The 26,410-nt window shown below is 41.8% G+C and overlaps 3 protein-coding genes across 5 annotated transcripts; 2 read left to right on the forward strand and 1 right to left on the reverse strand.

Annotated features, from left to right (window-relative positions):
- Window positions 1–80: 80 nt before the first annotated feature.
- On the forward strand, window positions 81–18,090 carry LOC139821040 (long-chain-fatty-acid--CoA ligase 1). Of its 3 annotated transcripts, XM_071791751.1 has the most exons (10): window positions 81–394; window positions 648–1,004; window positions 1,100–1,237; window positions 8,138–8,261; window positions 9,800–10,136; window positions 11,091–11,559; window positions 14,331–14,621; window positions 16,733–16,954; window positions 17,182–17,499; window positions 17,683–18,090. In XM_071791751.1, exons 2-10 carry the CDS (start codon window positions 999–1,001, stop codon window positions 17,818–17,820), a joined length of 2,043 nt encoding a protein of 680 aa, XP_071647852.1. In that variant the 5' UTR covers window positions 81–394; window positions 648–998; the 3' UTR covers window positions 17,821–18,090. The 3 variants fall into 3 exon arrangements, with proteins under 3 accessions (XP_071647852.1, XP_071647851.1, XP_071647853.1); XM_071791750.1 differs by lacking the exon at window positions 648–1,004 and having other exon boundaries at window positions 1,092–1,237; XM_071791752.1 differs by lacking the exons at window positions 81–394; window positions 648–1,004; window positions 1,100–1,237 and adding an exon at window positions 6,285–6,499.
- On the reverse strand, window positions 17,956–21,892 carry Vti1a (Vesicle transport through interaction with t-SNAREs 1a). Its single transcript, XM_071791758.1, has 4 exons — window positions 20,597–21,892; window positions 20,402–20,460; window positions 19,300–19,647; window positions 17,956–19,211 (listed from the first exon to the last, which is right to left on the reverse strand). Exons 1-4 carry the CDS (start codon window positions 20,688–20,690, stop codon window positions 19,059–19,061), a joined length of 654 nt encoding a protein of 217 aa, XP_071647859.1. The 5' UTR covers window positions 20,691–21,892; the 3' UTR covers window positions 17,956–19,058.
- Ergic53 (protein ERGIC-53) lies at window positions 21,890–26,277 on the forward strand. Its single transcript, XM_071791753.1, has 10 exons — window positions 21,890–22,125; window positions 23,031–23,087; window positions 23,239–23,509; window positions 23,595–23,694; window positions 23,766–23,877; window positions 24,072–24,243; window positions 24,318–24,511; window positions 24,595–24,788; window positions 24,873–25,054; window positions 25,130–26,277. The coding sequence occupies exons 1-10, from the start codon at window positions 21,957–21,959 to the stop codon at window positions 25,164–25,166; spliced, it is 1,488 nt and encodes a 495-aa protein (XP_071647854.1). The 5' UTR covers window positions 21,890–21,956; the 3' UTR covers window positions 25,167–26,277.
- The last annotated feature ends 133 nt before the right edge of the window (window positions 26,278–26,410 follow it).

Genomic DNA, 26,410 nt, shown 5'->3' on the forward strand with positions numbered 1-26,410 from the left:
CGCCGCGCGCCGCGGTGCGCGCGGGGGTGACGTCATGGCGCCGCGGTGTTACGGCAGTGACTGAGACCGAGCCCTGAGGGACAGTCCGCATATCCGACATATCGCGTCCGTGTGTGTGTCCGTGCGTGGCGAACGAGCGAGCGAGCGAGCGATCTGCGCGGTCGGTGGCGAAGAAAAAGGCAGTGTGTCATCAGTCATGCCGTGGCCCTGACCTAAGCCTCACTTCCGGCGATCCAAGCCGACCACCCTGGGTGCGCCGCCGTCCCTCGCTCTCGTTTCCTCGAATCCCGAACGGGACGCACGCTCGTTCCGGCGAGGTTCCCGCGCATCCACCCTCGCTCGCGCGGAGAAAGTCGCCGCGGGCCTGGTTCTGCTTCTCTCCCTCCCCACGCCAGTGAGTACGCCACGCTATATCGCTTATCGACTTTAAACCTCGAGCGAGCGGAGCAGAGCGGAGAGAGAGAGAGAGAGCACGCGGCCACGCGCGCCGGTATCTCTCGTCTCTCGTCCGCTCTTCTTTTATCTCCTCGCTCTGCGCTCTGCCAGTAGTCTCTGCCTCTCCTTTTCTTTCTCACTCGTTCTCTCTCTCTCGCTCTTTCTTACGCACTATCGTTGAAGATTATTATATTTCGTCGTTACTGCGAAAGATACTGGGAGCAACTCCGTCGCGAGTCCGCCGTGCGCCACGCGGGGCAAATTCCACCCGGGGAGCGAATTCCGAGGCCTCGTCGCAGCGCAGCCTCGCGCGATAACGCGCCCCCCCCCCTTCCCCCCGTAGATAGCGGCACACGCACGAGAGAAGAGAGGCCCGCGGATAATCAGGACGATGGAATTCGAACTCCGGTACGGATACGGTCGAGTCAATTCGTTAGGGGATCGCGCGCGCGAGCCGCTCGTGGTGGGCAATCTCGCCGAACGCTCGGAGACAAAGTCGTCGACTGGCGGCTCGCGGCAGTAGCGCATCTCGTACCTGCGTAGAGAGAGGCCACAGTCGTGAGATGCAGGTAGTATCCGTTTCGCATTTCTGCCCCGATATTACGTAAGCCCTCTTGGCAGTCCCTCCCGAACGGTTCAAACGATTTTCAACCAAGTGTTACAGTCTCATCTCGAGGACTACCTGCCGTATCTGGGTGGCGCGGCCGGCGCGCTCTTCGTCACCGGGGTGGCTTACTGGGCTTCCAGACCGACCGCCAAGAAACCGCTCTTTCCGCTCGACGCTCAGGCATTGCTGCTACCGGTAAGGAAACAGACAAGCGTCCGTCACGTGTTCAGTCTGCAGTTGCGATTTTGAATTCCCCTGATTGTGAAATCGACGATTAGAACATCGGTGGCCCACGAACGAGGACCAGATTCCTCCCCCCCTTCAGGTATCCTTGCTTTTCCCGATTTTTCTTTCTACGCGTTTCCCACCCAAGACGGACAATAGGCCCGTTCTTTTTAGCTGAACTTCTCGCACGGTTTATATTTTCTCTTTTTCTTTTCACGCTCGCGAGAGAAAAAGAGAAAAGATGAATTGTGCGAGAAGTAAACTTCTTATAGTTAAAAAGAAAAGACCTATTGTTTTGAGCGTTTTAAGCTCATAAGGACCATGACGCATAGAAAACTTGAGCAGTAAGCAAATTGATCAATCAATCAAATTGACAGTCAGGTATACTCGAAAACTCAAGAATTGGTCACTTTGCCGACTACTTGAGTTTTTCTATGTGCCATGCCATGACCCTAAAGCTTGATACGACGAAGCTGGAAAGAATAGATTTAGAGTTTCGTGTTCCCCTTCGTAATTTAAAACCGCGTTGAATGTTTACTTTCGACGGGAGCACCAGCTGGATTTTTCGAAAGTTCGATATCTAGAGATAAATTTATGCTGAAAGAATAAGAATATATTAATTCGAGCGATGGCCTTCAGAGATTTAACGCACGCAGGCATCGATTTCTATGCTATGTATTTAGCGAGGTATATCATTCACAATCAAAACAACAACAGAACAGTAACGACATCACGTGATAGATACGCATCGGTTTACTATTAAATCTGCTTTAGACGATCTGTGAGTCACATTAGATTTTCCGAGACAGAATTTTATTTAAAATTTTACATGACTATATTGTTTTCTTTATATATACTTAATACATGTAAATTCAGATTCTTAACGTGTTTTTCACATTACGCGGCGCATAAGATTATAAATAGAAGTCTGTGATAAATTCTAAAGTGAATTATAGACTGTCTGAATATGAAGTGAACTTTGACGTGGTTACAAAGTGCAATTATAAAACCTTGCACATGAAAAACGGCACTACTATGTATGCAACTTACGTAATGGAAAAATGTTGAAAAACAACTTGATGAATTTAATTCTTCGATTTTATATCACTGGTGCGTTATTGTTTTATATTGACCGCTAGCCGATGGAAAATTACGAGACACAATGAATTTGCTTTCTATTGCTGAACTAGCTGCACTAATTCAGAGTTTATCTTTTTTACTCCATATTGGAAGGAAAAAGATAAACTCTGGACTAGTGCAGCCAGTCCAGCAATAGAAAACAGACCTGACATTACATTGATAGTGTCTTTAAATCGAACAACAAGTAGATAATTTAACGATACGGACATTAAACGTCCAATTATTTTACGCATATGTAACGCACTCGACATATATTTTTATATTATATTTTTGCGTTTGCATATGGCATATACAACTCGAACTCTCATCCGACTTTTTAATACATTGACCATCTTTTCCTTCTGATTTTTCAGAAATATATAAATTAATAAATTAATAGTTCAAAAGAATTAGTAATACAAAATAGAAAGTGTGGAATGCCATTAAGTTACTAGTATAGATTCTCTTGCTTTAAATTGATAAAAGATTACGCACTTGCTTTAAGATTACGAACGAACTTGCTTTTCCTTAAAGCGTTATCATTTGATCATCTGGAAATACCGATTAACCGATTAGCTTCTCTTTCGATTGCTTTGAGTAAAGATTCTATTGTATTATTACCGATGATAACATAATAATTATAAATCACTTCGTGTCTCGTAGAGCGTAGACGTACGACTGTGACTAATAGTGAGAAATTATTTTTACTTTTTATTATTTGTTTAGCCATACATTAGACGTTCTTATCTTTTACCGTCACCGTTAAACATTAATACAAATTTATTATTGTGCGTTGTATGCGATGGTACAAAGGTTTCTGTCATTATCACACACAATAAAAGAATATTATCACAAATATTGTATGAAAACAAGCGATGAGTAACTGATATTTGCGTTATACGCGCTGCCGCTAGTTGAGGGCACTTAACTCGATACCCTCTGAACAATTCCTATCGATTAAATATTTACAACGGTTGACACTGTCTGCTACACGCATTCGACGCGACGTACTTGACGGAGATAATGAGATTAGATAAAGACCCATCGTAGACTAATTAAGATCTTAAAAATGAAAACATGTAATTTTTTCAGTATACATATCGAAAAAAGATTGGTATTGAAATCGGCTTTATTCATCTCAGCAGCATATTTTCTATTAATTTCTTATCTGTTCCGTTGATTTTTTTCTGTTTATGCAAAGATTAATTCGCCAGCATGCATTACATATTTCTCAAATATTTTACATTCGATATCACTTATTACCGTTTAGAAACTGTCACTTTTAATTTTCTTATTTGTTACGCAATATATTTTCTAGTTATCCAGAAATTACATGCAGTAATTATTTTATCTATTTCTGGAACATTTTGTGCAATAATTAAGTTGAGACCAGAAATTTATCGTATTTGAAATTGAAAACGAAATACTACAGCGCTTTGAAGTTATTTTTAATCGGGGAATATCCATTGTTGACCCACTTTCTCTTTTTGACAGAAATTTTCAGATGCCCGTTTAAAAAAAAGCCCCCCGGATTTTTATTTGAAAGCGACAAAGACCTTTTGCACCAAATTGTTCGATTGGTATAGAGAGTCACACGCGCACAGACAAGATGTAAAAATGCACACGTATCCCGAAGCCGTACAATTTGCCAGGTAAAGCGATAGCTGTCAGACGTTTCCCGTGTTTTCCTTTCGCGTTGCTCATTGAATCAGCCCACGACGTATGTCGTTCATGTGTTGCGTCCGTGATTCATTCATCGGAAGAATGGGTACACGTGCTACACCAGCACCATACGGCATAATGAGACCTCGAAAAAAATATCGGACGTTAAAAGTATCTTTGCCGAAATTATTTTCGAAGCCTGACTACGGATGTAATGGCTTTTCAGATTAACGTTACCAATCGGCTCGCAACCCTCTCGACTATCAGTTTACATAAGCTTCCCTCTAGATATTCGCTGAGGGATATCGATTCCGGTGAACTCAATACGACTTTTTTTCCAATCATGTTAATACTTATGAGCCTTTTAAACAATACAATGGACTCTTTTTCATTAGTATTACAAAATACGTGAAGTTATAAAGTTTAACGTTACTACGGTAATCGTATAGTAATTTCATTTTAATGATGGCTCTGTTATCTCTTTAGAATATAAAATTAATCCTCTTTCTAAACGATCGGTTCCCAAATGGTCGACATTTGACTTTATTTTCTATGAACTCTCGTAATTATTATCTAGCGGAATGTTTTTACAGATTTCTCAATGAAGAATAAAACATTAATGAAAAAACTCAATTAAGGAACAATATGTAATCAGAGAATTCAAAGAAAAAAAGGTCGGAAATGATTCGTTAACTCTTAAAGCAACCTGTATACCACGCTTGCTGATTTTGAAAATGCATAACTACCGATAATCATCGTTTTTCAAAAAAAATTCTAATAAGAACATATAACATGATTTCAATAATTATTCCTCATCTAAATTTATCGACAATCGAGCTGTAATCTGACCGACTTGTTTTGTTATTTTAAAAATGCTTCTCGCTTCTTAATAAACACATTATTTCCACAGTCTATGATATTGAATCAGCAATTTAATTGACAACCAAGTTGTTTTCAAATACCTGGAATTACTTTTTAACAGAAAGTATGCCGTGTAAAGTAATTTAAACTTTTCAAAGCAACGTAATATTGTGCGTGTTACCCTTATACTCCTCCAGCCAGAATTTTGTTACACGTCACGTCGACACCAATTGCAGTGACTCATAAAACAGCTGATGAGAATCTCGGGTTTTTGGGATTCGATTCGGCCTACATTTTCGTTGTTTCCTAAATCACGCCGTAATGATAGATCCCGGACTTTCTAGGAGATATCTCGATCCGTACACGATGAAAAACGATAATGTGAAGAGAGAAGGAGAGCTACAACACTACGCGACCGAGTGTTGATCCGTGGCGTCGACCGGCCATACTCGCGCTGGCGACCGTCCAAAACTTTTCGGAAACGAGAGAGCTGAGGACGACGCACGCTCGGCCGGCGCACTATATTTAAGTCGAGGATCTTCGCGCGGAGAGGATGGGCCTTGCGAAGGCCGGTTGGCCGCCGATCCCCTGCTAATGCTGTCAATATCGCAAACTAGACACCCTACATCGTGATTGAACAGTTCTGCTTTAATAACGAATCTTTTGGGTCAAAACGTTTAGGATAGAGGATTTTCCGGATTACGCTAATCAGTCCCGCTTTTCAAAATAAGTTGATATTCCTAATCTTTCTGCGAAAGAAAAGACGTGTCCCGTTAAAGCCGTATAAAATTTATAAGCAAGATTTGAATTTAGTCGTATAAAATTTATAAGCAAGATTTGAATTTAAATTTAATCAAGTACTCCGTTCGAAAATAGTTTCTTGAATGTTATTACTATTTTATTACAAGAATATAATAAAACGAAACAGTAGATTAAGAATCTTAGTATGTACATGCAAAACGTTGATATTTCAGGTCTCCTTGTAAAAAATGTGTAACGTCCATCTAAGCAATTTCCTAGTTTCTATTATAAAAGCAGTGTTAGAGAAAAAATATTTACTCAACCTACCCAGAAATGAAGAACAACTTCTTACTTTAGTTGGACTATCTGGATTCGATCTTAAGCGTCAGAAATTCCCAGTAATTACTCATTTACACCCACGTTCTCAGTAATTTCCGGTTTAATTATTGCCTCCGTCAAGATGTATCTGTTTATCCCAATTATCCGACTAGTGTGCTCAAGATGATCGATATTGACAGTGTTACAGCACGCATCTCTTCCGCGCGACGAGCAGCATCATCATCCGCGCCGCGAGCCAAAAGCTCGGGCCGAAAAGCTTGGCCGCAAGCTCGACTTGAATTCAGTGGCCGCGGGCGCGTTGGTCCAGCTGGTCCGATCTATCTCTTGCATCCCGCGCGTAAGAAGAGGTCGATCTTCGAGAGGTGCTCGCGAGAGACCCGGCGGCGTATGTGCGCCGCCCGTTAAGAGTGCGTTGTTACGTGCTGCACGTGCAGGATGACGTCGAGCTGCTTCTTTCACGAACCGATCCACCCGCCGATAGATCTCGGCGATCAGTCCGACACGTTCAAGGTGGAGTGGCCTCTTCGGGAAGAGGGTCTTTCTCGCGCAGCGCGTTCGTCCCCTTATCTGGCGCGAACCGGCGATCGTATACCCCCGTGTTTTTCAAGGATCGCGAGGTTCATCGTAAAATGGATCCTCCACGAGTTTTTCCGTTGATCCGAAGCTCTCCGCGAAGTTCGCGGAAATTGTACTTCGATATTCGGTAACAGCGTTCCTCCTCGTGAAACTCTTAAGTGGGTCGCCGAAATGCGTTGCGTGACAAGAATCGTGGAAACGACGCGACATTAGGAATGCGCTATGATCGGACGGCATTTCGACGTTATTGGCTTTCGAATAAAACGGATGATGTCGCGTTGTTATCCTGCATCGTCGACATTGACTCCGATGTATATATCCTCGTGAAAAATAATGTTTGCACTCGGAGAAAGTTATTCACAGTTAAATATAATTAATTAGACGTAATTAAACGCAGTTGTCGTGTATGCGACATTAAACATAAAAGTTAGATACAATTAAAGAAATGTAAATTATGCGTATTTTACTTTAATTTAAATATTTTGACGTATACCCTTTAAGAGATAAGTTACAATATTAAATTACACAGTATAAAACACAATATAAAACGTTACATTATACTTTATGCCGTACTTAATACTAACTGCTGTTTAAGTAACAAATGGCTGCGGCTTATCCTTCAATTACAATGATGAATTCACATGACGCTAACAGCATTAAGTCTTCTCCGAGTTATCCTATGATTACTGGACGTTGACGCAAAAATGCAAGTCATTAAAGTACCTCGTAATGAAAGTGCATGATGTAATTACGACAGTAGGTCTCAGCGTACAGACATATCTCATCACACTGCACATAACATTCATATACGTATATATATAATTTATTTCGCTTATTTTTTCGACGTTAAATATTTATACCACAAACACCAACCCGTTTTTATCGAAAAATCTTAATTTAAATTTTAAATCCTGCACTTTTGAATAACAAGCAAGATATCGTTATTCATTAAATCGAAACTGAGATGTTATTTTTTTTATCTTTCACTTGTAATTCTTTAAATATCGATTCGTCCGAAATATTTTCTCGACGACAGGTTGTTCTCTTGCAAACATTCGCATTCCTCGAGCTCGGTTTCAAGGAAGCGAATTGCCTTTCGTCGTGATCGAGGAGATGGATATGTCGACCCGAAGAAGCGGCGAATTGCCCGCGAGGATACGTGCGCTATTTCAATGACACCTCTCGCACACGTCTCGCCGACGGTATGTGCGTCGGGAATGTGGGTGGTTTCGACGTCGTCGTTGCACAAGCACGTCGATGAAGCCCGAGTGAGGCCCACGTCCGCGTGCGTCGGTCGGAGATCGATATATAGGAAAACGCCGCGGATGTGTGTATATACCTATTCGCCGCGCGCGATACGCAGGCCGTCCCTTCACCTTGCACCCTTTCGTCCCGCGCAATCAGCTGCTCCCCGAGCACACGCGTAATCCTCGTGTGCGTGCGCGCCCCGGCTAAATTTAGTGTCGCACTTGCCGCACATTCGGGATTACATAATAACGTAGCGTTGTGTGCCGGATGTGTTTTTTCAGTGAAAAAACCTTTTCACCTCAGTTTTTCGCCTCTTCTTCGCAGGGCAACGAGCACATCCGGGTGTCCAAGTTCTACAAGGAGGGCAAGGATGGCAAGTTCGTCACCTTCCTTTACGAGGACACGCGCACCCTGTACGAGGGCTTTCGCCGCGGCGCCAAGGAATCCAGTAAGTCCTTCATCTTCGGCGGCGAGGCTCCCTGATTCTCGAGGGAGGGTGGAAGTTGAACCGTTCACCAACATTAACTCAAATTGGAATTCAATCGCCTCGATTAACCGATGTGTTAACGCAATGCGTTCAGCGTCGATAAAAACAAAGTTAATATTGGACAGGGCTCAAAGAAGTATTTCGCGAGATCGGCGAATCTGCCAGTCAGATCCCGGCGGAAGCGACCTTGGCGTTTCACGCGTCCGTACACCCGCGTCCGTACGCAATTGCGTGTGTGTCGATTTAGCGGCTCGTTTGGCAGGCAACGCGACACGGTCGCGCTATAAAGCGAATAAACAAGCGCGCGCGTAGCTTCTAGCTCCCTAACGAGCGCGAGAGTCACGGGCGCTGCTTAACGACCGCGAATTATCGACGCGAATTTACAGCGGCGACGGGCGATTCGCCTCCTCGGCTCGCGTCGTCGATTCGACGACCTTTCCAACGAAGGTTGACAGTTATTTCGGTCGCGTGTATATCTCTTATTTTTGCCGCGCGCTGCGTAACACGCCCGCGCGACCGACACCTGTCGCTGCTCTATGCGCGACCTACAACGATGACGGCGATGGCGACAATGACGACAGACGTGTTCGAAGATCGATAATAGATGCTGAGGATGGTCCGCTCGTCCGGCGATCATATGAGAAAATCTCGCGAACGGCTGTCCGGCACGCGCTATTGTCAATCCTTTATCGTTCTAGGTCAAGTTAGACCTCTGAACGTTCCAGGAAAGAGCACGTGTGAGCAGAGTAGAGTTATTTGTTTTAAAAGTTTAAAGCCCCTATGCATTGTACAGACGTAATTAATTCACTAAGGGTACCAAATTACAGCTGTCTAAGTTACGGAATAGATCCTCGTGATTAATAAATGTTGACATTTTTGATCGTCGAGCGAGTACTTACATTTAATAATAATTTTTATGAATTTTATATGATGTAAATTTGTAAATATATTGTACGAGCGACAGTATAAAAGCAGAATGTGCAAAATTCACAAAAATTGTATTAAAATAGATTCTTATACTTCTACCTTTTAAGATTTCCTGCTGCATTTTTGCATAATAAATTGATAACTGAAAAACCTACACAGAAAAAAAGAAGGGCCAATAAATTAAGACTTATATACTCGCGTATGTATATATATATATATATATATATATATATATATATATATATGCAAAAATCTATAATCTTGAAATAAGATATATATTATGTTAAACGAAGAAAACTTGCTTGAATGAAGTCATTCATATAGTTCAACCAAGAAAAAAAAAGTTGAAGTAAAGAGTTGAAACTTTTATAAGAAGATTATAGATTGTGTACATATGAGTATATAAATTTTGATTTGACACTTCTTTTTTTGTGTATACTCTATTCTAACAAACACGCAGATACTTTAATTGATCGCTGTACTAACAAGAAAATAGATTGTACAAATATATTTAGCTATGTGCTGAAATAATTGCTCTTCTTGATTAACATGAGCGTTCTTTTAATCCGCAGATAATGGTCCCTGCCTCGGGTGGAGAGACGGGCCCAACAAACCATACCAATGGCTTCATTACAACGAGACGCTGCTAAGGGCGAAGAATTTTGGTTCCGGCCTAGTGTCCCTGGGGCTAGCCCCTGGTCAACAAACCTTAGTAGGTCTGTACAGTCAGAACTGTCCCGAATGGATTCTCACCGAGCAGGCATGCTACTCGTACTCGCTCGTGGTGGTACCATTGTACGACACCTTGGGTCCGGACGCCTGCGCGTACATCATAAATCAGGCTGACATTAATCTGGTGGTGTGCGAAGACGACGAAAAGTGTAATTTGCTCCTCGACAAAGCGCCGAGGTATGTAGTGACATTAATTATCTTTGAAACGCGCGCGAAGAAAATGTCTGAGTCTCAATTTCAGTAACAAATTCACGGCTTTTCGAGTAGCGATATCATTAATAATCGTTAATTTTCGGGTATTCGCTTATCTCTATGAGATAATGAGCATAATCTCTACGATTTGCTTTATCTTTAAATGAACGATTTTCTACACATCGCTTTTAATTGTTTGGCTTTGTTATCGGTTGAAGGCCCGAGCAGCACGCAAACATAATAAATTAGCCGACCATAATTGACATTGCCTAGGAAAATTCATGTTGCACGACTATATCACTCGGGAGTCTACCTACATCGACGTTATCGATTATTGACGGAGTCACGTGTTTAAGAATTAAACGCCATTTAATTTAGCATACCGATGGAAAGGGCTTATAATTCAGTCCGTAATTTAATATGCCGGAATATCGATTGCACGATATCGAATAATTAATGTGTAAACGTATTCTTAAATTAATGGGGTAACTTATCTCTTTAAGTGGTTAACAAAGAACCATTATCATCTAATATTCGTGTTTAATAATGCTCAGATAAAAGAAAACATACCGCAATGTCTATTTATCTTTAAAGAGCCACGTGTGTATCTCAAGGTATCTCCATCGGTATTAGATTGATAATTACACTTTAAACGTTCTTTAAACGAATGTAGAATCTGTCGTTATATTATTTTTAACAAATTTTGACGCGCACACCGACCGGAAATCAAATGTAGCCCGCACATTTCATGCGCCGGTTTCCTCAAAGAGAACGCTCTCAAGGCCGCCCCCGAAAACAGCTTTAAAAGCGCGGGCGATGTTGAAAGCGTCAATCTGTAACGTTGCCAAGAGCCCAGACGATACAAAACGTCGCGTTCCTGGCTGAGAAACTACGACGGCGATCCCCTCAACGATCTCAACGGATTCTCAATCTCGACAGATGTTTACGGAAGCTGGTGGTGATGAAGGAGACGCGGCCGGCGACGAATCAGCGGGCGAAGAACCGCGGCATCGAGCTGTACAAGTTCGACGACATCGAGCGGCTCGGCGCGCAGAGGAACCATCCGGAGCTGCCGCCGAAGCCGTCCGATCTCTGCACGATATGCTACACCTCCGGCACAACCGGCAACCCGAAGGGCGTGATGCTGACGCATCAGAACGTCATAGCGTCCAATTGCGCGGTGATAATGCAACTGGGCGATTACGGGCTCACGTCCAAGGACACGCTGATCAGCTTTCTCCCGTTGGCGCACATGTTGGAACGTTGCTGCGAGAACACCATGTACATGGTGGGCGGCTCGGTCGGCTTCTACAGCGGTGACATCAAGAAGCTGCCCGATGACATGAAAGCTCTCCGGCCTACCGTCATGCCGGCCGTGCCTAGGCTGCTAAATCGCATATATGATAAGGTGAGCCACAAATCGAACATCTATTCTCGTTGGCGATTCTCAGACATCCAAGAAGGGATTCTGAAGAGTCGTGAATCAAAATAACTTTCTATCTTTGAATCTAGTTCATTAATTTGCACGTGGTCATTTTTTTTAACGCATATTGCTCTCGAACAAAAAAAACGAGAGGTCCAGTTGCAAAGAAGACGCGAGGGAAACGATTTTTCTTTTTTTTTTTTTTTTTTGCAAAGATCAGGGAAAGATAAGAGAATGAAATATAAATGATGCTTTATGACCTTTTACTGGCTTTTACGGAAGAAACGCTGCGGAATATCTTCCGTCCGACGGAAATTAAATCCTGAAATCGTTCGCACGTTTGAATCGTGTGATTGCGTTCTGTTGATCACCGCGGTTTATTTCGAGTGGTTTATTGCTGTTGTTCGCGCGCGTTTTGCGTTGATCTGTAATATTTTATTTTTAGTTCGCACTTGGGTCGGCTGCTGGATCGCGTGATAAATGTGTCATGTGTACAGCCCGTCTCGCCGCCGTAATAATACCCGAAGAGTGTGGTCAATGAATCGTCGTTGTTTAGACCGCATAATAGGGTCCATCATATTGTTGTTCGCGCGGTAATATTACAATTAATCTCACGTTGGTTGTAAATGCCGTGAGTAAATGTCGTTACACGATTCTAAATCCAAAATATCGATTTTCCCCGATTAGATAATCGCGCTCACGACCGATGACTGCGTATACTCTGCCTATTTTTAAAAGCTGGGAGTTGTCGGCATAGGGTGTCACTACGTCAACACTCTTTTTTTCCTCGACCTAAAACGGTTACAATAGTTCTGCTATATATGTGTTACACGGCCGGCGAAATGTCAATAGCGTTATAGGCAGAAAACAGTGGCGCTTTTCACAAGTGAGGTCGTGGGCGTTTTCTTCTTTCAGCGTTTCACTTTGGAGTTAACATTGTGGAGTTAAACGAGTACAAGTTGCAATCCTTATACGTTTCCGCTCTCGTAATTGTCGAATTATCTGTACGCGATTCATCATTAAGCGGAAGTTGCACTTGGACACCGTTCAATATTTTTACGACGCGATAACATTCGCAGCTTCGACATCAAATCTAAACGCTCCTTTCACAACATCCGCATGCGAAACACTCAACAGCGTCAGCTGTTTATAATCCCTACGCAGGACAAAATTAAACGATATACTGTGGCGTTTCTTCGTACACTGAAAATTAAAAATATTATTCGAGATGTCGTCTCTCGTATTCATTGATTCATCTTGATCTTTCTGTGAGAAACAGACTACGTTTACACGGCCCGATTTACACCGAAGTTACAACATCGATATTATAACTACTGATTACATCGATGTAGTAACTTTGTCGTAAAAGAGCGTTTACTACGACATTTAACATCAGTAGTTATAACATCGATGTTATAACTTCGGCGTAAATCGGACCGTGTAAACGTAGTCATAGCCTTGAGCAAACGTAACGCAGAAATTTCCTCCTTGCCCTCTGCATTTAGTCTCATTTTCAATTTGCAATATTAATTTTTGTAAAAAAATAAGGGGATTTTGTATTCTTCTTTTTTCCCTCAAGATCTCAAATATTCGAGATCCTTGCCGTGAGACTGAAAGCGGAGGGATAAGTAGGTATCCAGACAGCACGTATGTCTAAAAGACGTCGTAAAGACATCTTTTAGACACACGTGTCTAAAAGACATCTTTTAGACATGCGTGCTATCTGGGTAACTCCTAACGACGTAACTCCCCAAGTAGCAGAGTGACGTCTGAAGACGTCTTAATATATCATTAAGACATCTTTAGACGTCATCCTGCTACCTAGGCCCGAGGTTCATCTGAATGGGACACGCGCTCGATCACGAGATCGCGAGTAGACGCGCGCGCGTGTCGCCGAGTTACATTTTCGCGCATCTCTCGGCGAGACGCGCCCCCGTTATATCCTAAGCTTTAAAAAGCATCCGAGATTTCGGTTGGCGAAGCCAAACCGGAGCGGTCACGCGTTCTCGGCGCGCACGTGCACGATGACGCGCGTAACAGGTGTGGCGGAGGAGCGTGAAGCATCTTGTCGCTCATGCTGAGTTCGCATATAAAGTTTTGATAGACAACGTCACGTAGCGCGGTCGCTTCGCTTCGACGGGAGACAATGGAAAAGCGGATAATTTGCCACTTGACTCTGTTTCCTCTCCCCACCGCGACTTCGAATCCGGGAATTCGCGGCGTAAATCCACTTATCGTCGTTCGCCGGTCGCCTGTTGACAGGTGACATCGAACTCGGCCGCAACTGTCCAAACAGACTTTTCTTCAGTTTGACGATAATCCGCTTATGATAACAAAAATGTTCTATAAATAGCGCGTTTAAATATATCGAAATGCAACGATGCATGGCTTGCATGGTAGTACGGAAGAGAGCATTATGTTTGCAAAAGTGGAAAAATATACGGGAAATAAAATGTAACAATATCTGGAGGAAATATTATAATCAACAGGAAATATTAATATGACTAATTAATATAGATAAAAAATTCATATTTCAATGAAGGCAACAGTATGATAGTAGCTACCAAGATAGAAGCTGTTAAATATCCAACAGAACATGATCTTTAACATATTCGAAGTTATATTAATATGTTTTGGAACATATTTGAGTATATATCACGTTGCGTTGCGTTTTACTCTTGTTATCATCTGGCGGATAGTGCGGAGCGTCGCGCGGATCATCCGATGGTGATTTTTACCCGGTTCGGCGTTTGCAGGTACAGGCCGAGCTGCAGAGCTCGTTCCTGAAGAGGATGCTCTTCAACATGGGCATGCGGGCGAAGGAGACGGAGATCAAGAAGAGCATCGTGAGGATGAACAGCATGTGGGATAAAATCGTGTTCAAGAAGATCCAGGAGTCGATGGGCGGCAAGCTGAGGCTGATGCTCGTGGGTTCCGCGCCGCTGGCGGGAAACGTCCTCACGTTCACCAGGTGCGCCCTTGGCTGCGTCGTGGTCGAGGGCTACGGCCAGACGGAGTGCACCGCGCCGATAACGCTTACCATCCAGGTTCGTATATTCAATCGCCGGAAGTGCGCTCGCGATTTTACGGGCCGGGTCGTAAATATCCCATGGTCGTTTCTACGAAGCTTTCGAGTCGATTAATTAGACAGTATGGAGTCGCGATATCGAATCTTTGTGTACTTTGGACCTCTATATATACCGCATTGCCCTTTCATCCTACACTCCTCGCGCTCTCCTCTCCGTGTTTCATTTTTATCATATAAATTATGTACGTTATTTCAGTTCCACATTTTCCGATCTATTTTTATTTATTCTGTTTCTTTTTATGTCCTTCTATGTTCTTTTTATCTGATCATCTTTTATCTTCTCTCTGAATCTGAAAGGAAACCTTTTAACAGAGATACAATTGTGAGTTTTCTCCTTTATATTCTTCAAAGAGAAAATAGAAAAGGTAGCGTTTTGATTGATGTGTGTCTATAAGACCGTTAACAGCCTACGCAGCGATGTTTAAGGATGATACGTAAATGTAGATTCGTGAAATGTAGATATGTTGTAAAGACCTTTCGATCGTACATAAGATACCGATGGTTATACAAACCGCGGTCAATAGGTGCCTCTGACGAATACATTTTTTATGAAACCGCTGTGCACGAGCGCTAAAAGCGCTACGGCTCATGCAAATCGCGTCCAAACTTCGAAATAACTTGAAGATTTCTCCGTTATATATAATGCAGCGGCCACTGTAGAGGCATTATATTTGCTTTTCTCATTTATATATTGCAAAGTACCGCTATCGCCGCTAAAATAACGCCGACCGCACAACAGGATAACGCTACATAACGCCACACGGAAAGTTTAACGCTTTACCGTGAAGAATCTTATTGATTTTACGAGTTACAAACCCGGGAACGATTCGAGTATCGCGCGAGAAAACGAGAGCCGTATACTTTATCGAACGGCGTTTGGCACTGCGACAAAATCAGCATTATGCAGAAGCGTCGGGCGCAAACATGATGTACATAGATCACCGTTAAAATTTCGCAAATTCCTCACGCGTCCTTGCCCCCCGGAACATTTATCCGTTAACCGATTTACGCAGTTATCGGATTTTTCATCAACATACACAATTAAATCGCATAAATCGGCCGTTATATCACCGCGTTGAATGTATAAATCCGATTGCGGTAGTTTGAAATCAAATAATTCTGACGATTTCCAAACGTTTTGATTTCAGAGCGCATTTCGCGGGATCTTGTATTTATCGCGCTTTCGCCAGTCGACGTTAGCTGTGAGAAGAGCTTGTCTTCACCCGATAGATAAATTTACGACACGGCTTTTTTTAAATTTTATTTTAATTACGAACTCGTGGAGGCTTGGAAAGGCGTTGGAGGCATCGCGCGGTTTGAGAAACGCTGCTCTGTAGCCACCCTAATTAGCCAAGCATAAATCTCCAAGTAATTAATATCGCTTTGCCCTTCATTATGCTCGTGAACCAAACGCGCAAGTTCTTAACAGCCTGTAAGGAATTACATAGTAAGGTATTCCGCGTACCTCCTACACAATATAATTTCGATATGCTCCACAAATCAATACTCTCTCTAAAATTAAACTATTTATTATTTTGCCTCGACATGCCTATGTTAATTAGACCTAATAGAAATATTGCCTCTCGCTCATCAATAGATGAAATTAAAAAAAAAAATACTTATTCCCAAAACAACGAAGGTGTTTACCGCTGATAAATTGAATTAAAATGTTTTTATTGAATGCTGACTAATAATCAAGTGATGCGCGTGCTCTCTCTATTCTTGGCGCGAGTATCGACATAAATATATAGACGGCAAAAGCCGCCGCAGTCGTAGATATTTCTGTCAGCTCATCGAATCAAAGCTTTGGAGCCATGTGCCAGGGGCACGTGGTGTGCCGACTCACAAGACCGTTTTAATTACTATATTCTATTAAATAATTGTATTCCATCAGTCCATTATAATTAAATCTAAATCTTTCATGCGTAACGCGTTTATTTATGTATAAGGCAATTAATAGATTCGTGTTTAGCTTGATCTATATAGTCCCCGTTGAAAATAGGAACTATAGGAACTATATCTCTCGTGTTAATTTGTTCTTCGGATTTCTAATTTCTGGCCTGAATGCAGGGCGATCACGTGCCGGACCATGTGGGACCACCGGTAGCTTGCTGTTGCGTCAAGCTCGTCGACGTTCCGGAGATGGAGTACTACGCGGTGAACAACCAGGGTGAGGTGTGCGTCAAGGGCACTAACGTTTTTATGGGATACTACAAGGATCCGGAAAAAACTGCTGAGGTCATCGACGAACGGGGATGGCATCACACAGGAGATATCGGCATGTGGCAGCCTGTAAGTACATTTTCAAAATTACATTTTCATCGCGGTTATATCTAATGACAACCATATATTATTGGCAATGTATAGATGTTTAGATCTTTGTAAATGATATATGTACATTTTACATTTACGGTAAATATGAAATCAGATAAAACTAAAATTCTTAATTTTTTTTGTTTTAATTAAATTAGATAATTAAGTTTGATATTATAGATATTTATGTACTGAATTACTTTTAGAATGGAACGTTAAAGATAATCGATCGGAAGAAGCATATCTTCAAGTTGTCACAAGGAGAGTACATCGTGCCGGAGAAGATCGAAAACATTTACATACGCAGCCAATACGTGCAACAAGTATTCGTCCATGGAGAATCATTGAAGTCTTGTATCATAGCAATAGTAGTACCAGACGTAGACGTAATCAAGTGCTGGGCGGTGGAGAATGGCATACCCGGTACACTGAGCGTTCTGTGCAACAATCCAGAAGTAAAAAAACTGATCTTGGACGATATGTTAGCGTGGGGAAAAGAAGCCGGTCTGAAATCCTTTGAACAGGTACATTATCGTTCCTTGTTTTCTTTTTTCTATCCTCTTTCGTTTTACCTGAAAAATTCAGGCATCCAAGTTCGTCGTTCCCAAGAACTCGTCTACTTCTTGGGAGAAGTGAAATAAAAAAAAATCTTAAATATGAAAGAATCTGATAACTTGAGAATTTAAACTTGATTATTTTCCTCGCAGGCGAAAGATATATATCTCCATCCAGACCCGTTCTCCGTACAAAATGGGCTCTTAACACCAACGCTGAAATCGAAACGGCCTCAACTGAAAGCGTACTTCAAACCACAGATAGAGGATCTCTATCAACAACTGGACTGACCAGACTGAGCGACTGTGCTATCGCTCGTCCGCACCAGCACTGAACGTAAAGAAAATGGTTCGATGGTAGAGATGGAAGCAAAGCGCCTTTCCTCGCCGCCGTTCTCTCACCGAAGTCACTATTGCCATCGAATATTCGTTAATTCTCGATACTTTTATTATATTATCATTTTCACAGGTACATTAGAGTCACAGACGGAAAAAAAGCACCGTTTTAGGCTAATTAAAGGTAAATGATAACATAACAAGTAATAAAAGGAGTTATTATTAGGCGCGTCTAGTTTCTCTCTTTCTCTCAATTACATGCATCCTTTGATATTTTTTCGGTGACGGATGTATTTACAGTTCGATCCTTACCCACGCATACTTCAATAATGTACACAGTGACTGTTGTTCTCGTGTAAGAGACGAATTATAGAATGCATTTTTAACCGGTAGAGTCCAGCGCAGTGAACTCACCCGATTATGGCTCAGGTCAAAATTAAAACTAATTGCAAGTAGTTGTTTACTCGAGCAGGTAATATTTCCTCGAATATTTCCTGAGGAGGTAATATATTTCGATGCGCGCCGATCATCGGCGCGCGCAACGTCAAAAACCTTGAATATTAATAAATACATTTCTTGTTGAATATATTTTGTGGTTCGAAACATCTTTAGAAGCTTGAACGCAGGGCAATGTGTTAACCGCTGGTCAAGATTCCGGGATGCCGCTCGGATAACAATATTCAAACGGTTTTACGATCCTACCCGATGTACTTGAAAATAATGCATCTGATAATCGTTCACTGCTTCAATACAGTTTTAGTTGATTAATTCTAATGCGCAAATGGAAAAGGATCGTAAAACCGTTTTCAAATTTACCTTACGAGGAATGGGTCAATATTTTTTTATACAAGACTTTACATAATAATAATAACATTAAACGGGATCCTTTTGTTCTTGTTTGATGACATTCTGCCAGTTTTACTTGCTCGCTTGAGACATGGGCTTTGTATAAGAGATCATGGTTCAGTCCAGTGGCCGATCAAGTTGATGGGAGAATGAACGTATAGCATAGATCGAAGAACGTGTCCCGAGGCAAAATGTGACAAACAAGCTCGAAAGATTGAATAGACGATATAATACAGAATTACCTCGCAATTTGATAGAAATAACATTTTGAAGTCTCTGATAATAAATACGACTTCCAAACCACATCTGGTGGATCTGGCCGAAGAAAAAAAAACAATGTCTGTTCTTTAACTCTTAAAACTATAGTATATCACAAAGCACGCGACGATTATCAGTACTAACGCTACTCCTGCCAAAATAATTCTCTGTTGAAGGCTCCGAAAGATCATTCCCGATAATAACCGAGACCCTCGTCCTAATTCCGTATCCGTTTCGCGTAACTGAAACAAAGGACGACATTGATTTCCGTCTTTCTCTGTTGTTCTCGAACGTAATTCGCGTAAATCTATGTACGATCGTATAACTTACTCTCCCTCTGCCTCGTTGTATCGTTTCTCGCTGCTCGTGGAGCTCTTTCAGCACCTGAGAACCAATCTCCTCCGTCTCCAAAGCCATACGATAACCATTCTGTAAAGTTCGCCCTGATCGTTCTATTTTTTCCGAGGCGTCCAACAGTCTTTTCCTCTGATCTTCCGTCACGTTATTCTCCCAAGGCTCCTCCACCGTGATCTCCGTAAAATCCTCCTTCGGTTTCTTCGCAGCTTGAAATTCCTGGGTCAAGCGCTTCAATTCCGCTCTGTGACTCTCTACGCGACCGCGTAGGCGATCGCGTGCCGCCCCGTTCATCCCACGAACCTCCAGCTCCATTTGCTCCAACTGCAAATTACGGACAACCTCCGATTAAAATATTTTACAAAGGAACATCCCGAACGAAGACAAACAGATGAAAATATATTTTCAGGCACGATGGCTTCCGGTTCTATCAATCTCTTGCTTCAAAATTTATAAACTTTAAATGTTATCCTACTTTCATTGCTTTAATTGAAATCAATTTGATTTTTTTCATAACTTTTTAGCACTTAACTTTGAATGTTAGGTAAAATTTAAATAAATTACAGAGATTCTCATTTAAAATTAAATAAAAAATAAAATTTGGTCCATATATTTTTTTGAAATTGGAAAAATATAATTGATCAGATTCACGTAATAAGACAATGCGAAGATCCCAGAATACTAAGTTTTTACAAACTATTAAAAAATCCTTGAATATTAAGTTTTTACAAACTATTAAAAAAATCTGTTTAAATATTCTATGCTGTGTATGCCAAGCATTTGATCTCAGGCTTAATTTATTCACAACGACTTTACACTCCTGATAAGCAAACCGGTCTCTCGACAATCAATTGGATGCAGTTACATCAGATATCGCGAGCAACGCTGCACATTCCGCAACGCGTCGCATCTCGATTTTCTTCACGCGAAGAGAACGGCCGCGCAGTTCGCAAAATGCGGAGTAATTTTTCTTAACCGTGCGCGCGTCACACGATCGACCATTCGACCGGGTTCGGCGTATCGAGATCTTATTGACCTTCAACCGGCCGCGGACTGAGAAGGAAGCGAATTCAATTACCAGCTCCTGCGCCTCCTCGATCTGCCGGTCGACATCCTGGACGAAGGCCCTTTTCTCACCTGCAAATTACGTCATTTTATATCGATTATCGCGTCTTGACGCCGACCTTACGCGGCGCGTCGCGACGCCGGTCGTCGCACGCGGGCCGCGCGACGCCTCATATGATTTTGCCATCCCGTCGACGTTTTTTCTTACCGCCGCTTTGGAGCCTTATCCGGGCGATTTTCGCGGTGATGTCAGCTGTCAGAACGGCGTACTGTTGCTCGTAGCTGTCAACGAGCGACGCCATCTTGGACACCTCGCGTGTGCCATCGACCACCGCCGCGAGCCAGATGGCGATCCCGACTGAAATCCGCGAGGGCGCGAGGAGACCGGAGAAGACAAGGCGGTATCGCAACCGAGAGGGAAAAAAAATTATTAAACGCTTTCCCCCTCCCCCACTCGACCGTTTTTCTGCGCGAGATCGTCATGAAACTCATTAACTTGCTCCGATCTGCTCTCTTTTTTTTTCCAGAGATTGCGCAAGCAGGTCGCTCGTGCAAATTGCCCTGAAAACTAACAAAAAATGAATCAGCCGGAAGTCATAGTTAGTTTATAGGTGCGGTGGTATCTCGTAATAGTTAATTCAGCAATTATTTTGTAATTATTACAAATAGCCGGCAGCTAGTATTAATTCCTCCGCCTCCCCCCAGAAAATAATTTGCAAGTCAAGCGCGCAAGACGCGGAGATTTTGTTTCTTCAAAAGTTTCTTCGCGTATATCAATCTTATAATTTTAGTTATTGTAGCTTTTTCAGAGATACGCGATGCGTGGAGCGACGTTAAAAGGAACAAACTCAGCTAGGGCTTTAAAGGTGCATCCTGAAATGCGCTGAAATCTATAGCGAATACATGATAGATTTTCAGGTGCTTGAATTCTTGAATTCATTCGTAAGATAAACGTGTGTAAATTCCATTCTTGCAAAAAAGTTGCAAATTGATTGGCTATCGCATAACTTTTATGTCTATTTCTAGCAACGCAGGTTAATTTTAATCACGGTTTAATTTACCCTTCTTCTTTCTTTATTTTAAGAGTTAGTGCCCGTCTACAATAGGTGTTTCAAGCCCTTAAGCCTTAAGAAATTGTTCAATCACAGTTGAATTTGAGGAGAATAATTGACTGTGATTGGTCAATTTCTTAGGGCTTAGGGCAACTTAGAAAAAGATCGAAAGTAAGTTAAACCAAGATTAAAGTTAATCTACATTGATAGAAACAGACATTAGTCAATCAACTAGATTTTTCATAAAAAATTTACGGAAATTTACGGATTGAATTAAAAAATCAAGACCTTGGGAACGCACAAGAGAATTTAATGCCACTCGAGAATTCCGAAATCTGGCCACGAAGGCGACACGTCACTGACCGCGGGCCAATTGCGCGGCCGAAATTACGCGCCACCGGCCAATGGCCGGTCGCCTATGACGCGCGGGCAACTTCGCGGCGTGCTGACACTGCGCTGACCGGCCTGACCGCGGCCGACGGTGCGACGGTCCGTCAGTCACTTCAGTCAGTCGAAATGAAGATGGCCGCCGAGGTGAGGTGGCTGCTCGTATTTCTCGTGTCGTGCGGCGTGTCGTCGTGCCACGGCGAGGCGCCGCATCGGAAATTCGAGTACAAGTACTCGTTCAAGCCACCGTACCTCGCGCAGAAGGACGGCAGCGTACCGTTCTGGGAATACGGCGGAAGTGAGTATACACGGGTGCAGAAGGGGGGACCGTGTATAACCTAAACCGCGACACCTGTCGCGCCGACGTCGCTCCTCCGCGGCCGCCTTCCGTATGTTACCCCGGCGACGCTGATCTGGAGAGGGCCCGCGGTTCTTGCGCGTCCCCCGGCGTGCCCCGTCTCGTTCTTCACCCCGCCGACGCGGCTACATAATTTCCCGCTGCACCGCGCTATCTCGAGAGCGATCAAAACACTGATGACGTGTGTACACGTTTCTCGCCGCACGCCGCGGAGACGCGAAGTTAACGAATGTCGATTTCCCAGGCGTGAAATTGCGACGATCCTGCAACCGATACGTTGTAATTAGACTTCCGAGAATCGCCGTTAATGCGACAGTGATTATTTTCTCAATAACAGTTCAGTTGGACTTGATAATGAAAATTGGAGAGTAAGCTATACTTAACGAAAATGGTAAAAAAGTATTATTAAAGCACGAAAAAAGATTCCTCTCTTGTATGAAGAAATATCGGATGATAATGTCCTAAAGAAATACTTAATAGCGATACTTAACATTGCTGTATTACGTTGACTTTAATTAAACATATGTTTTACTTGTCTCCTGTCAAAGTCTCAAAGCCTGCTTGTTTTAGCTGAATTTCTTGCACGGTTCATTTTTCCTCTTTTCCTTTTCATGTTGAAGAGAATGTGCAAGAAGTTCAGCTAAAACAAACAGGCCTAGTGTATACATACATTTCTCAAACTAGTGTAGCAATAGAAAACAAACCCCTTAGCTCTTGTCGCAGTCTTAATATTATTTCCCATATGGTTTCAAAAATACAATATATCTGATATAAATATTATACATATGACAAATATAATCTATTCATTTTCTTTTAAAAACCTACACTTGTGTTTTAAATTGCAGATGCCATCGCTAGTGCAGAAAATGTCAGGCTAGCGCCATCACTTAGAAGTCAAAAAGGTTTGTACATAGATATCACATATGTGTATGTATAAAAATACGTCGATATTTAAAGCTTTTTAGAAAGAAATTTGAAAGTAATTTTTACAAGAGGAGTCATGTGCATTATTATTAAGTTAATGATTTATAACAATTTTACAATATCGTTTAGGTGCAATATGGGTGAAACAGCCGGCGACTTTCGACTGGTGGGAGGTAGAATTAGTGTTTCGGATAAGCGGACGTGGAAGAATAGGGGCGGACGGTTTGGCATTCTGGTACACCAGCAGCAAGGGATCTTACAACGGCTCCGTTTTCGGTAGTTCAGATCTTTGGACGGGTCTGGGAGTCTTCTTCGACTCGTTTGATAACGACAATAAGCACAATAATCCGTACATCATGGCCATTGTCAATGACGGCACGAAGGAATTCGATCATACAAGGTAAATTACATTATTTAACAACTTGTCTGTGACTTGCACATTTGAACCAGTATGTAATTTGTTGTTTTATCTCATTCTGAAACAGTGACGGCTCTTCGCAGCAATTGGCGGGCTGTTTGCGTGATTTCCGCAATAAACCTTTTGCTACGCGAGCGCGGATAGAGTATTACATGAATTCGTTAACTGTGAGTATACCGGAGAATTATCTAATAATTTTTATCTTGACATCTCGTTTGATTGATCTTTTTTATTCAAGCTGTTATTTCACAATGGCATGACGAACAATGAGCAAGATTATGATATCTGCTTCCGAGTTGATAATGTTGTGTTACCGAAAAACGGATACTTTGGAATATCTGCTGCTACTGGTATGCATATAAAAAATATTGATGCGATATACAAACTAAAATCTCATGAATAAGTCAAGTCTACTATGTAATATAAGATGTATATAAGATTCAAAATAATTAACCTTTCCTTGCTTTTTTCCAACGTATAATTCGACATAATAATTTAATTATACAATTTGTACCGTGCGTTTTTATGTATTTCTGATTCTCAGGTGGCCTGGCTGATGACCATGACGTCTTATATTTTCTCACTACCTCTCTGTACCCTCCCGGACAGCTACCAATGGATGGGAATAAAGTTTCTGTAGAGGAACAAGCCAAACTCCATCAAGAATACTTAGACTACCAAAAGAAGCTCGATGAACAAAAAGAGGAATATCGCAGGTAGGAAAATACAATGCGATATCGCATTACTTTTTCAATATACGAGCCTCAATATCGATATGTTTTTCTGACAGGGAGCATCCAGAAAGTCAGAAGAACGAATTCGATGAAACATTCTATGAAACAGAGAGTCAAAGGGAATTACGACAGATATTCAACGGGCAGAGCCAAATGTTTGACGCTTTGCGCGAACTTCACAGGAAATTAGACGAGATCGTTGGAAGACAAGAGAGAACGTTGAGTTTAATATCCCAAGTCGGGCAAGGAGGTAAATCGCTCGTTACGTTCGAATTGTAATTTATATCGAAGCAATATTATATATCGATTAATTTGATCTGAATGCATAATCAGGTGTACAAGTTGCGGGTCAACCAGGACAACAACCTGTACTGATCGACACTATACGTCGGCAGGAAGTCGACGCTGTGTTGAATAATCAAAATGTCATATTGAACACAGCTAGGGAAATTAAAACCTTCGTGGGAGAGGTTCATTCCAAGACTGAATCTATTCTTAGCAATCAAGCGCGCGCTCCGACAGCACAGGTCTGTATTATTTCGTGTGTAATCTAAAAGCGACAGTCAGTTTCCACAAAACTTTTCTGACATCGATAAATAAAAATGTCGCAGGTGCAGCCAATGGGATACGATTATCAGTCATTTATGACGGAAATGCGGGACGGACTTAACACGTTAAAGAAGGATGTTAAAACCACGGGAAACGTAGATTGTCCTAATTGTTTAACAACTAGCATATTCTTACTGTTCGTCGCTGTACAGATGATAATACTATTGGTGTACAGTCTTTATCGGTAATTATACGTAATAGAGCAATCGTTCGCGTACAAAAAGAAAGATACGTAACGTCACTTCTTCTTATATTACAGAGACAATAAGGAGGCACAGATGAAGAAGCTCTACTAATGTACGCATCGTCCACATCAGCGAAATTTATACAATGCATTCTCGTCTGCATTACGATTCGATATTTTTATTACTCGTTATTCGTATCCGCGAGGTATGCGTGTCTCTCGTCATTTGTATAATAAATCCTTCGTCCGCTAGATGTGAAATTGTACAGCATCCGGATATCGCCCCCACGAGGACACAAGGACATCTCGGCATTGTGACTCGATCCCATTTTAAATAATCTCCTTTTAAATATCCAAATCGGCAGCCATCTCCATCACGGTGCATTGTGTGTTACGCTGTGCAATCCTATATTACAATTGTCGTATACCGACAAGACGCACGCGTGAAGTTTGGAGGAATGGAGGAATGATTTAAGTTGGTTTACTTACAGATTAGTTGACCTATTGAGAGTTATTAAAGATGTCTCACGATTATTTTCTTGTACCGTTATATATATAATATATAGTTTTTTTTACTTGTCAATCGTCGCAAGCATACTTATTGTTACGCACATATCGTTTTTGTGAATTTTTTTTCATTTACAATCGCTGTATTATCAATATCTCGTTGCAACGGTAACGCGGCTTTCCATGTAAATCTTTGTATACGATATTTTGTATCACGCATTTAGTACATGAATATACAATTACTTTATTCGTAAGAAATGTCACTCTCTTTCGTCGAGGTCGGCGTTCCACTGTGAACTGATCTATTTCTCGGGAAGAGATAATTATCACATGATGCGTCTTATAACCGTTATGTAATATAATAACGATTTTGAATGTCACTCAGCATTCCATCAGAGACTATTGTATAATCGAATAACGTACGTTTGTGTGCATTACAGTCCTATCTTGTGTAAACATGATTGTGTGCAGTGAGACTGCGTTTTTTTGAAGCCACGATAAAACATCTCCGAGCTAAAATGTATGTTACGTGTGTAAGGTGCATGAGTAGAGTTGCGATAGCGTACGGGAGCGAGATGGAAAGATTTCGAAGTTCGTTGTTTCCCGCATCATCGCATTTGTAAAAATTTATTCGGTATATTGTAGCCGTACGAAGACATATATATCTGACAAAAAAAATTAAAGAGGGAAAGAGAAACGGATTTAATTAATGTTAATGTTATGTGAATTTTTATTCTCCTATATACGTTTTCAACCTGACACCTTTCGCCATAATTAATAATTCATCAATTAAATGTTACATTGTTTGTATTAGCATTTAGGAATTTCAAACTGGTCATAATCTAATTA

Source organism: Temnothorax longispinosus, chromosome 10 (assembly GCF_030848805.1).
Source record: "Temnothorax longispinosus isolate EJ_2023e chromosome 10, Tlon_JGU_v1, whole genome shotgun sequence".
Lineage (NCBI taxonomy): Eukaryota > Metazoa > Arthropoda > Insecta > Hymenoptera > Formicidae > Temnothorax > Temnothorax longispinosus.

Coding starts and splice junctions, on each gene's coding strand:
- LOC139821040 (XM_071791750.1), top strand. Junction 1,238..8,137: donor CTCAGGCATTGCTGCTACCG/GTAAGGAAACAG, acceptor TCTTCTTCGCAG/GGCAACGAGCACATCCGGGT. Junction 17,500..17,682: donor GTCTGAAATCCTTTGAACAG/GTACATTATCGT, acceptor TTTTCCTCGCAG/GCGAAAGATATATATCTCCA.
- Vti1a (XM_071791758.1), bottom strand. CDS start 20,690: ATGGCGTCGCTCGTTGACAGCTACGAGCAACAGTACGCCGTTCTGACA. Junction 20,461..20,596: donor GATAAGGCTCCAAAGCGGCG/GTAAGAAAAAAC, acceptor CGTAATTTGCAG/GTGAGAAAAGGGCCTTCGTC. Junction 19,212..19,299: donor TACAACGAGGCAGAGGGAGA/GTAAGTTATACG, acceptor CCTTTGTTTCAG/TTACGCGAAACGGATACGGA.
- Ergic53 (XM_071791753.1), top strand. CDS start 21,957: ATGAAGATGGCCGCCGAGGTGAGGTGGCTGCTCGTATTTCTCGTGTCG. Junction 23,510..23,594: donor AAGGAATTCGATCATACAAG/GTAAATTACATT, acceptor ATTCTGAAACAG/TGACGGCTCTTCGCAGCAAT. Junction 23,695..23,765: donor ATTACATGAATTCGTTAACT/GTGAGTATACCG, acceptor TTTTTATTCAAG/CTGTTATTTCACAATGGCAT.